The 14,198-nt window shown below is 41.3% G+C and overlaps 1 protein-coding gene across 3 annotated transcripts in view; it reads left to right on the top strand.

Annotated features, from left to right (window-relative positions):
- The window catches only part of FRAS1 (Fraser extracellular matrix complex subunit 1), a 175,755-nt gene that overhangs the window by 51,266 nt on the left and 110,291 nt on the right, over positions 1–14,198 (top strand). For all 3 annotated transcript variants that reach the window (XM_049814968.1, XM_049814967.1, XM_049814969.1), the window contains one exon: positions 11,676–11,783. In XM_049814968.1, coding sequence (XP_049670925.1) covers positions 11,676–11,783 — 108 coding nt within the window. The remainder of the gene's footprint in view (positions 1–11,675; positions 11,784–14,198) is intronic.

A 14,198-nucleotide genomic window follows, 5' to 3' on the forward strand; every position in this document is an offset into this window, starting at 1 on the left:
GGAGCTGTTTGAGTAAAGGAGAAAAAAAAAAAAAAAAGCAGGAGGACCCCAAATGTTTTTCTGGGTGCTAAGGAGAATTGCTGGTGTATGCAGTTCATCAAACTTAACACACAATTTGGCATGGAAAAGATTTGCAGTATAAGAAAATGGAAGAAAAAAACCCACTTTCTTGTTTAACAATCACTCCCCCCGTGTGCCCTTTCCGAGCTTCTTGCAGTAAAGGCATGTGCACGAGGGGTTTTTTCATGGCCCGACGGCATCAGCGGGGTTGGGGATGGATCAGCAGCACTGCCATTTCTTGGCTGGCTCAGTTGAGCCACCACGGTGTCGGCTCCTTTTCAGGCCTTAAGATCAGAGCACATGATGCCAAATGCCGGAGAAGGGTGTAAGAAAGGCTGGTCCCCATGCCAGGGAATTTGCGGTCCAGACAGACCAGGACAGGAAGGGCAGTGCAAGCATGGAGAAGAGAAACATCTTGCCTGAGATCTCAGTAGTCATCTGCAGAAACCGGAATCAAGTGTAGGTCTTCTAGGTTTTTCTCTTTCTTCTCTTTTTTTGTTCCTCTCCTGCCCTAAGCTGCTGACTGAGGAAAATCCCTGTTCTCTGCAAGGATCCGGTGTGTTATCATACCATTTATTTGCCTGAACCCTATTTTTGTCCCTTTTCCGTAACAGCACGGTGCAGGCTTTAGTTCTTCACAAGGAAGATGCTCTTTTTTGCTCCCTGTGTGACTAAGTGCCAAAACCTTGCTGTAAGATGTCAGTGCTTAAAGTTTACAGGAGTTCAAGGGGAGACTGGACAAATTCACATAGGAGAAAGCCATGAGAATTATTAAATGCAGAAACGCAACTTCTGACTTGGGAAGTCACTGAACTGTAAACTGTGTGGAGAGTGTTTTTGGAAGTATCATTTTCTGTATTGGTATTCTCAGCTGTCTGATTTTGGCTGTTGTCAAAAGCAAGCTCCTGGGCGAAATGGTTGTTCGCTCTCACTCTATGCAGTGGTGTTAAAATTACAACCCATTCCCTTCTGGTAATTGTTTTTACTATTAGTTGTTCGCTGTGTCCTTTTATAGATGGAGTTCAGTGCCTGAAGAAATTTTGCAAAGAAGCTGCAAGCTGTTTTGGGCAAGGTTTTCCTGCTCCTGCCACCTTGTTGATGCTTAAGAAAATGTTTTTAAAACAAGTCAAGTTGAGAAAAAATGGAGCTGTGCAAAAATGACTCACCATAAGCATTCACACTTTTGATTTCTCAACCCCCCGTAATGCTGTCTTAAGAGCAGAGTGTGTTGTCCATGGTGAGGTGGTCAGAAGCACTGGGTGCTTTCCTCTGGCAATGCTGTATGGTTTGGGGTGTGGGTTTTCTTACCTGAGAGTTCATGGTACCTAAGTGTGAAACAACTGTGTATTGCCAGATACCACTGTTTTCTGCGAGGTCTCTTGTGTTTGATTAGATAAGAGGTGTCTTACTGTTAACGTCCTGAAAAGAGGAAAAAACTTCTGATTTCAATTCAAAAGGAAAGAAGGAGGAAACCAAGTTCCTGCTTGTGTTGACTGTAGGTAAAAGCTTAAAAATGGAACCAACTTTGTATCCTCCAGGCCTCAGGAGAAAGCCAGTCTTCTAGTTCGCGGGACGTTGTTAAAATTGTGGGGTTTAATCTTTTTTTTTCTTTCAGAATTCTCTATTGGTTTACAGAGGGATGTTGAATACAAGTTATACATTTGTTCAAGAGGGAAAGAGGGCTTGATTACATCAAAGGAAGTATAGTCTTTAGGCTCTCTCTGGTTGGGGTAATGTTTTCAAGTTGTGTATGTTCCCAGATAATAAAACTGAACACAGTGCTGTGAAACTCAAAACTTTTTATCCTCCTTTCTCCTCCACTTCTTCTCATGCTGATTTTATAACTGGGTTTAAAGTTCTTCATTTTTACAACATAACCATAAACATAATTTAAAATTACTGCTGCCACAGAAGAGATGAAATACAAAATATCACAGCTGGAAAAGTTAAGTGCTTGGATGGTGCTTAGGTTTTGGACAGAAGTGTGGAAGGGGGGAACATGTGTGTGAGAGAGAATGAGAGCAAGTTGTTAGTGTGATGTTCCAAGTATCCATTATTTATTGGTGCTAGTATTGAACACATGCTTAACATACTGTCTGTCATTTTCAAGCTTGTGTCACATACCTGCATATATAAATGTAGAAGGAATTTAAAACAGAATTGGAGCAGAAAACTCTAAATGATACCATTTTTGAAGTCAATCTGTTGAGGTTCTGGATGTTTTTTAATAGATATATGGAACGAGTGCAGCGCTAATCTATTTCTGGCAATGGTAGCCCTCTATGCAGGGATCAAGGAAATAATTATTAATTTCAGTGTATTCGAGCAGTTTATCCTTTTTTCCTTTAAAGCTAAAGGTTAAAAAGCATGGACAAAACCCCTTTCTTTCAGTGATAAAAACTGGGCTGTGATCTACTAGGTCTAAAAACTTAGTGTGATGCAACTATGTTACCTTTAATTATTGCTCTTAAATGCAAAATGTTCTCCTAAAATTATTTCCCTTAAATACTCATCACAGAGGAAGTTATTTAACTAATAAAGATTACTTTAAAGATAGTACTGCTGTTTATTTTTCATTATAGAAGTGTTGATATCAACTGATTAGAAAGGGGGAGGAATGTGTAAGAATCAGAACAGAAATGTGATAAACTACAGTCCCTGAAGTTGATTATAGGTAGCAGTGTTTCTTCTAGTCAGGAAAAGAACGAAGCGCAATGTTTAGTGTAAAGGATCTTTGACTACAGTTGAATCTACTTAAACAGTGACCAACCAAAAGGCATTAACCTTTATAGAGGAACACTGCTGCAGAAAAACAATTGACCTGTTGGTCTAAATAAAGATTTCTGTATGGTGATTTAAATCATGATTAGAACTAATGATTTTTAAAAGTTATTTTAATTCATCTACCCTGTTGGGTCTGTGCACTCGTTTCATTTGAACCCTTTCCTAGTGACTGCTTTTGTGTCTGTATGAAATATAGGATAAAGTTTACAACAGCACCTAAGTGATTGAAGAATAACTTAGAATATCCAAGTCTTCCCATCCCTGAAATAGCTTAGGACTGCTGGGAAATTTTATCTGTAGACTGTTGATTTTTACAAGGCGGGTACAACTGGTGAAAGACTGAACAGAAAATGTAGAAAGGCACCAGACTAATGAACCATGAAAAGAGTACCTAGTTTTAATTTGTGTAACTTTTTAATTCCCTAGTTGGAAGAAGAGGAAAAATAGTTTTTGATTCCTGAACCAGTGCCTTCCTGTTAATGTACTGTTAATCAAGCTGTACACTCTGCCTTATCTGCTCTGCTCTCTCCTAGGAGTGTAGGGCTACAAATGTTTCTACTGAGATGAGTTGAATTTCTATTTGGTTTCAGAGAGCGAGCCATTCCTATGTTCTTCTGCTTGTGGGCGTGCTGGAATAAACCCATTAAAAGCCCATTTTCAAGGGTTTTTTATTATATGCGAGCCCATATCAGATTTGAAAACATACCCGGCAACGGCAACAGCTCCCTATTGCAAAAGATAAAACATAAAGTCTAAACCCAAATGGACACTAGGAATCCTTTATGTGTCTCTGAATTACTTTCATCTCTTCATCGCTTCATTAATGGATATCCCTACAGACCACGTAGCGCTCGCTCAGCTTCCCTTACATTTGGGTTTATTCTGCCAATTGCTTGGTATTGTCAACTAATTGGAGTGGAAATGATAAATGAAAGCGGTGTTATTGAGCTGCCAAGTCTCCTCACTTGGCAGCTGGTGGGTGATGCTGGTAATTGTTACCAAAAGTGTAATTGCTCCGGGTTCTGCCTACAATTTCAACAAAGCAGCCCAGTATTTCTCCTCTGAGACATCCAATACCTGCCTTTCCTCAGGTATCTCCGGCAGAGGACGACTTGTGAAGTAAATCCAACCCGGTGCTGTGTTGGTGCATCGCTCCCAGCTGAGCGGCAGCCCCCGTCCCCATGGTGTGGCCTCCTTGCTCCCCAAAGCGACAGTGCCGCCCTCGCATGCCTCTGGTAGCCTGGGGACAGAGCAGCCGCTTTGAAAGTTAATTGCATGAGTTTTAGTGGTTTCTTATAAAAGCGGGAACTGTAATTAGTAGCGTATGTGATGATAACAACAGCCTCGTTTTTGACATGATGGTAAAAATTTTAAGCTTGATTCCTGGCTATTTAACAAACACATAAAAGTATATATGTTTCTTTTCCAAGTTAAGTAAAGGTGGCCCGTCCACCTGTGTCCAATCCAGTAAGTAGTCCAATTTGGTAAAATTTGTCAATTCCAATTAATATTTTGTCAAAATTTAGGTTGATGTGACACGTCATGAATACGAGTTCCAAATTACTCTCCCAACCTTTCCAGTGCCAATGTAACAGAGCAGGAGCACCAGGGGTAGTTTTATTAAAGAATGAATAGTAATACAGCAAGGCAGTGAATGATAATATAGCAAGAACAATATAAGACAGAACAATAAATGCAATAAGAACAACCAACAGTAATACAGCAAAAAACAATATAACCAAGACAGTAACATTTAAGTTCTTACAATAGATCTCGAATGACTCACAAATATATGTACGATATCGACAGAAGTAAACAAAACTTTCCTTGACATACATCATGCAATTCTTTCTTGTCGGGAGTTTGAGATTCCTAATGCTTTCAACACTTCGTAATTGCCAGAATACCATTTACCTCATGCGCCCACAGGGAATCCCTTAAATTTAATATTCTTAGCATTCGTCAATTCTTGAATTTGACTTTTAAGATGGCAATATTTCTTTACTTTTTCTGCCGCCGCGTCCGCCAGTGATGACAGTTTACTCTCATATTGAATTGTTACATCAATAACCATCGCCTGGTCCCCTTTTACAAATACAAGATCAGGCTTGTAGATCTCATTTTATTCATCTTTTAGTATGGACTCTTGGAATACGATCCAATCCTTCTTTTTTACTTCAGTTATCAGTAAATCGCACAATGGTTGTGTCTTTTAATTCTGGCGTCTTGCACCGCGGGGCAGTACCCAATGATATGAGCACTTGATTCATTTTGCGCTTGACAGTGTTGACAAGATTTTAAATGCGACTCCTGTCTCCCCCTTGCCAGGAATTCCCTAGTGGGGTACACGTTGGCTCCCAATTGTAGTGCCGTGAGGAGTTTTCGGTGAGGAATGCCTCTATATCGTTCAAGCCAATTATTACTGATTTTATCTTCTCAAAGTTGGCAATACCACGGCCCTGGGCTTGTAACTTGGTCCAATTAATAAATTCCTGTTTACGCCAGTCACAAGGTTTAGGAAAGATGGTTTTGGGAGTTGGTATTTCCCATTCTGAAGCAAATTCATCCTCGCCCAATTCCTCAGATGTTACCCTAATCGCACTTAGGTCCCAAATAGATGGTATTTTATTTCTATCACCCCCAGGTGTTAACCACAATTTTTCAAAGTCTTTTTCGATCCCCTGTTGTTTCACTATTGATCTTATCACATCGTCCAAAGACTGCGCAATTCTGTGTAGTCTTCGAGCTTGTATACTAGAGATCAAGCCCGAGAGTCTAGTGATACCTAAACCTCCATCACGTGTACTGGAATACAGGATGGCATCGCAGGTACTAGGAGGTAGATGTAGCCACTCCTTGACCGTAGTTCGAATCGTCAGGTCAAGTTCTTCTAGGTACGTTGCTTTTACATCAGCTTGGTCTGCTAAGTAGATCAGTCGTGGGATAGTATAGCCCTTCAAGATGTCAACTTTCTGAAACGGCTTCAGTGGCGCTTCTCCAATCCGTTGTAGCCAATCTCTTATTTTCATGAGGAGTTTGGGTTTCGATATTCCAGTCCATGGGTCTATTTTTGGCTGTAGACTGTTGTTTTCGCCCTGCTTAGTAATTGCAGCAATACCACCAACCAGATGACCTGCTTTACAAGTCTGGCATGCTACAGAGGACAGTCCAGCATCCAGTGACATTTTATGGATTGACTGAATGTTTTCATGAAGCCGTAAGAAATGGAAAGGGGGCTGGGGGGGAGGACACAAACCAGCTGCTGTATGCTTCTTATTTCCACAGTCACTGCACCAGAATAGAGCATGGATTGTTATCTAGTGTGATAATATCCCATGTTAAGCAGCATCTGATCAAATTACTGAGGCTTTTTATGTATTAATAGCAGACTCCGATTATTTTTGACTTGTTGGGTAGTTTTTTTGCTGAGGTAGAAGAGGAACAGGTGCAGCTATATGAAGTTATGATAGCCAGTCGAAAAAGCCACGGTCAAAGAGATTTAGGTCTTTCTGTGCTCCAGTTACTATGACAGTGTGGCAACAGTAAACCAGCTGTGCTGGGCTCCCACTTCTGCACTGGGTTTGCTCTTTGTCTCTTTAGCTTATCTTTTGCTTCAATCCTCCTTTGCTTTTACTGCTGTTGCTTTCTGGCCTCCTTCTCGTCTTAGCCTTTTCTTAATGTGCAGCTCTTTTGCTCTCTCCCCTACCTTTTTCTAAATCCTCATCAGTATTCTCCAAACAGAGTACGAGCTTGCACCGTGCTCCTGTGTCTTGGGTTTTATTTCATTTTGTCTTGTGTCTGGGTGCCTGCAAGCTCTAAAGCTTTGTGAGCATATCTTGCTTTTTTGGCCCCTATTCCTCAAACCAACCAAGTAATGTAGATATCTCTTCTTGCAGCATGGTATTTTAAAATTCAGTTAAATTAGGTATCATTTCTTCTTTTGATGTAGGGAAATCCAAAGAATTAATAAATTATAATGGCACTACTTGGCACTTAAGGAGTGCTTTCCATCTTCAAAGTGCTCTGTGCGCAGTATTTCATTATTTATACTGTTAATTATATTAGTACTTGTAAGGAAAAAGCCCCTTAAATTGTCGTTGATAAAAGTACACTCTTAACAGGATGGAATTCAGCACTTAAATTGTAGCAGCTAATTTGTCCACTGAGGAACAGTGCCTTGGAGAAGATGTAAGGCGGATTTACAGCAGTTCTTTAAGTGTCTACCAAAAAGTCTTGCTTTGTGTTTAAAACAGTAATACCTGGGAGCTTTAAAGTGTCTTTGCAAGTGCTGGATGAATCATAACAAAGCCTTTTACAGCGTGCAGGACAGGTAGGTGGGATCCTGATCCATGTTTTGCAGCTGAATGATTAGTATCTCAGTTCCTATCTGCAGAGTGACTTTGGAGACTTTCTTATAATGCTGGGGCTTCTGTGTCACTTCTGAACATGTTAGCCTAGCTTGAGTGAACCAAGGCCTCACAGTTAGCTAAGGGCAAAACTGGGAAGAACAGTCTTAAGCTGTTAGCCCATGTTTGGTTGCCTTAGTGATAGTCACATTTAAAATGAAAGAAACAAAAAGAATAATTAAAATACTAGCAGTCTGCATTCTCCAGGTCATAAGAGCTCTAAATATGCATCAATAAATCTTTTTATGCTTTTCTGTATTAGCAGCTGTCAGCTACAGACTTCCATGTAAACGGGGAACTAATTAAAATTAGTTTGAAATGTGAACCTAAAATAGTCAGCACCCAGGTATAGCACCAAAAGTAATTGTTGCAATAACCTCCTCATTCTTTTATGTATTTCCACCATGCGTATGAAGTACAAGTGCTGCTTTTTTCTCCCATCTCAAAGGAATTAAATGGCCTTGCACTTCAAATGGCTCATAGCCAGAGCATTGCATTTTGCTCAATTTACTGTGACTGTAACAATCAGACATTTGGTAGCATTATAGAGAATAAAACCCACACTTTTCTGTAGAGAAATTGGTAAACTTAATTGTCACCAGACTTTTCAAATTTGAGTTTAGGTCTGTTGCTCCATAGCTGGGAATCTTAAGCTAAATATTGAACTGTCAGAAGACCTGAACACTGAGACCCGCAAACTGTGTGGAAGACTCTCATATCCAAAAAATCAGGTAATAGTTTCCTGACTATTAACTAGATTCTGAATTCTTAAAACCTCTGCAGAGACATGTCAGTTTTGATCTGATACCTGGCAAATGGAAATCACTGGTGCATGCAGATGCTTCCAAGCATCTACCGTGTAGATTTAGAGCAAGTTGATTTGAGCCCACAGATAGGAGCCAGCCTGCTTAGACTGTAATACAAAATAGGGGAGGGAGAAGACCAAAGAGTGTAGGGTTTAGGGATTAATCCGTGCGGGGCCCGGACGACGGAACACCAATATGATGATTAAAGTCGCCCGTTTATTGAGCTTAGCTAATCATTTTTATACAATTCTCTAAGTTGTTGAGAGACTTTGATTGGCTACTACATGCAAGCACTTGGTGTCCACACGCACAAGCATAAGCGGTGATTGGTTACATTGGTACTGTCCACGTGCACAAACACAAGACATAATTGGTTGTGTTAATTAAAGCATACAAGACTTGTCTCAGTCCAGTTGGTCAAGATAAGCCCCTGAATTGAGGTTGGTTCTGCCAAGTTCCCTTTATCGTGGAATGTGTACCTGTGTTTTCCTAATTGGGATCTTTCTTCTTCTATCTTCTTATTTATTCTGTTCAAGGCCTTCTAAAGGCGCCTGGAACAGTCTTGTGACCATGAGCTATTTTCAGGCCCAATAACTAAGTTCCATATAACTGAACCCTACAAAAGAGAAAGTTTTCTTATTAGAAACTTGAGCATTTAAGTCTCAAAATGCAGGTTAGGGTGGCTCTGTGCTGACCTCTTGCCATGTGAGTCCTTTGGCTATTACTCGACCATGGAAATATTTCTTTGTTTTTTTTAAATAAAGGAGAGAGCCCACAGGGTGAAGGTTTAGGAAAGCCAAGCAATGAGGCACTAAATCTGCTCTCTCCCTTTCTGTTCCCTGTGCCCAGTGCTTACCCAGTGGCTGGCTTCTGACAGAGCACCCTCACCCTGCAGTGAGCTGCCAGTTTAAAATACAGACTGCTTTTCACTGTTGACATCACTCTCGCACAGATTTTCTCCTTTGCCATCCACTGTTTTGAGATTCTCCTTCCAGCTGGAAACAAACAAGCAAAGGAATAAATCAATAGACATATCAAATGGTTTTATCAAACAGTTTAAATGTCACTTTTTGCCAGTAGAAAGATATTAGGAGTTCTGGGTATTATCATGGTTTTAGGAGTCTTAGGGTGGATCCAAATATGATAAAGCTTTGTTAAAGAGAGTAGAATGAGTTAACTACGGCATGTATGTTAGCTAAAGGTTGGCACACACATTACTTAACCTGAATTTATTCTGTAACTGTACCGTAAATCTCTGTACCTGTAGGCAGAGATGAAGTCAAGGTTTCCATTCTACAGCCACAGCCGTGTGTATGCGAGAGGAGAACCAGCTGTATTACCAGAGCAGAAATTACTCTCTCTCTTTGTCTTGCTATCTTGCCCCAAGGGGCTGTATGCTTACTGCCATCTCTTGGTGTTACTAATGTTAGTGTTGCCACCATCATTACATTAACAGAGAATCTCCCTAAATTTCCAATGCCGCCAGAGTGTTTGTTACCTGTGCATGAACTTTGCAACAAGAGGAGAGCACAGTTTGATATGAATGAAATGCTTTCGTAAAGCAGTGAAGAGACACAAGGATTTCTTAGCAGTATTTCTGGTTACCCCACTGTTTGTAGGTTTGCGCTCTTGATCCAGTGTCATAGAGTAAGCCATTCTGTTTTGACAAAGAGCACTGTTTCAGAGGGGAGGCAAGTGGCCTTTTCTACTCGACAGTCGGCCCTGGATGCAGGATGAGTCAAAGAAGAGAGAGCCTCTGCCAGTGCTCTCTTTCAGTCACGCAGGTGTGGTGAAACCTCATCAGACACCTCTGAATCACCTCTCCCCATGGCCTGTAATACATCATAGTAACTTTTCAGAAGAGTACAGCAGCCAACAGATTCTGTGTAAGTGCCTAAGCAAGTGGCCAGATTTTTCAAGATTTTTTTTCTCTCATTAAGCAGTCTAATGGGCCTTTAAGGCACATTTCAGTGTTTTATCATTATGCTTAACAGTTTTAGGAGTTAGCCCTAAATGTGTTCTTAGTAGTAAACTGTTCATCATCTTTTCGTATCTTAATTTGCCTAAGTCATACTTTACACTGTGAGTAAATTGACTTATTGGAGTAAATCACGACATCGTGTAAATTATTAGCAAAGTCTGGTCTTTCAAATCAATTAAAAATGAGGCTTAATGGCTTGGATAGAGGCTGCCTGTACTACACAGGAAAATTTCCTGTACAGCGTAAATTTAGCCTAGTGTACGCACAGTGGTGGTCTAATGGAAAAGAGTTGTTCAGATGAGACACTGATCTTCCTCTTTCCATTTTCTTTTGGTGGATTTAACTGAAGGCTTTTAAAAACAGATAATTAAATATGAATGTAGCAATTGTATCTTTCAGATTACTGCAGTACGTAGTTACTGGTTGTTTTTTTAAACTGCCAGAGAAAGGATACTTGGCACGGGTGAAGTGACACTGCAGAGGAGCTGTGGGCAGGCAAGACATTTTCATAGGAAGGGGGGTGACGGGCAAACTTGGCTGCTTCTCTGGGATGCTGCTGATGCTGTTTGATATCAGGATGGCTGGAAGTCAGTGTTCAGGAGTAAAGAGAAAGGCGGCTTTGTTTTCCAAGCATCCTACCGAAAGTAATGAGTCCCAAGTGACTGCTCAGACCTTGGAGAAACTGGCGGGAGGGAAGGAGAAGTCTGGCAAGTGTCCAAGCAACTGGATGAGGGCCTGAGCTGCCTTATGAAAGCATGGTGGCAGCGTGGGATCATGACCTCAGTGCAGAGGGAATGGAAAAGGGGTCAAGCAGGGGTGGTGAAAACCCTTGCGAATTAGCTGTGGGTGTTCCAGTTGGGTGCACTGATCGAGTGGTGATGACAGCTGTTTCCAAATCTGTTGGACCATCTGCTTGGTCAGAGTCCCCTTCATGATGTCTGGGAATAAACATGACCAGGTAGAGCCTGTTGCATACCTGGCCATGCATTCAGCGTTTTTGACTAAATCAGTTTAATTGCATCTTAGGCTCTTCAGACCTTTTCTTCCATCTTACAGCCTAACGTAACATGCACAGTTTACATCATGGTCTTGATGCAAGAACTTTTTCTTCCTGTGATCCTGCAGACTCAAAATTTTCAATGTTATGTTCAACAGCTCATTTGGATTCAAGCATGTCAATATTAACCTGCATTTCCCATCAGCTCATGGGGTGCTGTATGGTGCTGCAGCCATCTGTCCAGGAGTGGATTAGCCTCAAGGCTACCTCAGCTGCCTCAGCACAAGCTGTGATCACAACAGTAGCCGCAGTTTGGACAGTCTGAACTTGATTATAGAGAAGTTTCCCAGAGAGGCTATAATCACCTTGAGGTTATTGGAGATTATGTCCTATGGATTATCTTGCCATTGGAGCTGATTACTTGCCGTGCATGGCCTTGTCTTTCAACTGCATATTTGAAGTTATTGAACAAATAGTACCAAAGTTGTGCCTGATAAGTGTGTGGGAGGTGGGGGTGGTCTGTTGCAGACTTCACTCTTCCAGTCTGTCTCTATTGAGCTACTTGAGCCATTTGCTGTTGCATAAAATACCACACGCCTTGTACTGTATGGGTCTAATTTAAAACTTATGTTTGTTTGCAGAATAACACAATTTGGAAGCCAGATTCTTGCCAAGACTGCCGTTGCCATAGCAATATTGTCACCTGTGAACGTACTGTCTGCAAACACCTTCAGTGTGACTTTCAGAAGGTAAGGGACTGCAACTGTCCAAATGCCAGCTGACCCGTTCTGTGTGGTAAGAGAAACGTCAGGTCACTTTGGAGTTCCCAGCCTTCACCTGCTTTAAACCCCTGGAATAGTTATATGTCAAAATGCTCATTTGTGTCCGCCACACTGTGTTACATGTGAAAGGTACGGTGGGAGGCTCTTGTATTAAGAGGGACACAAAAAGAGGATGCAGCGTGAGGTGTTTTCCTGGAGGAACTGGCAGGGGTCAGCTGGATGCTTATCTTTGTGACAGCTGCCATATCAGCCTTCTGGGCTTAGCTGCCTCCCTGCAGCTCCCTTTGAACGTGAGGGTCTGATTCACAGCAGGATTTGAGGGGAGCAAGAGGGAGCAGCGAAATCCTGTTTCGCCTCCCAGGCTGTGTGTGACTGCCCAGGGTCAGGCACAGTCTCTGCGCCCTTTCACATCCCCTTGATGCAAGCCTGCGCAAGAAACACACAGGCAAGACCCAGTGTGTGAAGCCTTTGTCTCCTTCGCCACTCTACAGCCAGAGGCTTGGTGTTGGAACAGCTTGCAGGCTGCCTGTGCTCCAAGGGCGGTCTGGTCCCCAAAGGAAGCCCCTGAACTGGGTTCAGACCTCCCAGCATGAGAGCAGCTTCCAGTCACCCTTCATTTGAACGTGGAGCTGGGTCTCCTTCAAACATGCAGGTGGACGCTTTCTACTCTGATGAACAACAACAGAGCTGAGATTGTCTGTCTTTCAGTTTCTTCTGCCTTGTGATGGTTGTTGAGCTTTCATTGTCTGCTGTTTATCTTTCTCTGTCTGAGCCTTCATTAATGGTTACAGCTAATTGGCCATGGAATTGGTCTTGCGTTAGAATCTGGATTACTGGGGTAGTATGCATGAATGACAATGAAAATTAGTGTTTTAAAGAGGCACTGCCAATATAATTATATGGCTTTATGAAGCAGGTTAAAATGTTTTCCAATATGACAGCATTAACAAGGAAATAATTTTGATTCTTACTGGTTTTTCCCATTATTACCACTGTGTATTGATTAAAACAAGACCGAACTATTAGGAATTTCTGTGTTAGAGAGGAGATAAATAAAAAAAGGGTGCTGTCATGTCACACCTAATAATGAGTAGGCTAGATAAGATGATGTTGTTCATTTTTTAAAAATAGGATAAATGAAAAGGTGGCAACTTTAAAGCTCATAAAGGAAAATAGATTCATAGTGTGAAATGAATCTGTGTGACTCCTTGATATGGGTAATCTTCAAGACAAAGAGTTTAAGTGTTCCATAAAGGTCTGGCTATTTAAATGTTAAAAAGGATCATCAAAGATCGAAGAAGAAAAAAATCCGATCATCCTTCAAGCATAAACCAACCACTGATGAACAAGGTCAGAAATCACCATCCCTCTCCATGGTTTATTTCTTATCTGCTTATTATGAGATTTATGCTAATATTGCTGATCTTGTTTACAGCGACAAGGCATAAACAAAACCAGGCAGTGTCTGCAAAAAGCATACCCAGTGGTGTTCTAAACATTTGTATGTAAAACCTACTGCTGTGCATACTGAATGTTTTGAGTAGGCAGAAAATCAGCAAACACTATTTCTGTTGTGTGAATCAAAACAATCCCAACAACCAAGAACAGTTTCTCCACAGCAGGATCACAGTTGAATAGGGTTTAATGGTTTAAGCTGAATGAAATATTTAATTTTGCTTCCCGCCTCCTAAAAACCATGACATTGAAAGAAACCTTGAAGTGAGAAACTTTTTTTGTTTGAAAAACCAAAATGTTTCTTTTAGAAAACAGAGAAAGAAAACTTGTGAGATTTCAAATTATTCTGGTTGCTTTTATCATAAAAAAACCAAAGAGGTGAAAATTAAGACAATTTTTTGGCATCGCAGTGCCTTCATTTTTTATTATAACAAAACAAATAATGACTCCCTTCTGAGCGGGAATCCCTCAGATGTTGGCCATACCCTTTCAAAGAGGAAAGGATGGAGTATGTCGCCTGAGAAACACCTCTGCAATATTTTGAAGAAGGTGACCTCGTGGATAAAATGTTTCTACATTTCACTTCCTGAACCTGACATGTTCTTTCCTGGTTTTCATTTTCTGTCCTCTCCGTCTTCAGCTACATGCTCACATCACTAAAATTGTTTCGTCCTTTTTTGTTACTAGCTCTGGGAGGAAAATACTGAGATCTGTGGTACCTCATGTGGAGCCAGGGGCCCTCATGTCCAGTTGCCATCAATGACAGACACCCTTGCAAAATAAAATCCTCCCGCAGCTGAAGGTGTCCTGTCTGTGGGGCACTGTGACAGGCCTGGGGTGTTTAAGGTGCAGCTAGGAGGAACATGAAAGCAATGCTTTGGAGAGCCCGCGGAGGCATTTTCAACAACAGCAGTCTATGATCTTTCC

The sequence above is a fragment of the Accipiter gentilis genome, chromosome 12 (assembly GCF_929443795.1).
Source record: "Accipiter gentilis chromosome 12, bAccGen1.1, whole genome shotgun sequence".
Lineage (NCBI taxonomy): Eukaryota > Metazoa > Chordata > Aves > Accipitriformes > Accipitridae > Astur > Astur gentilis.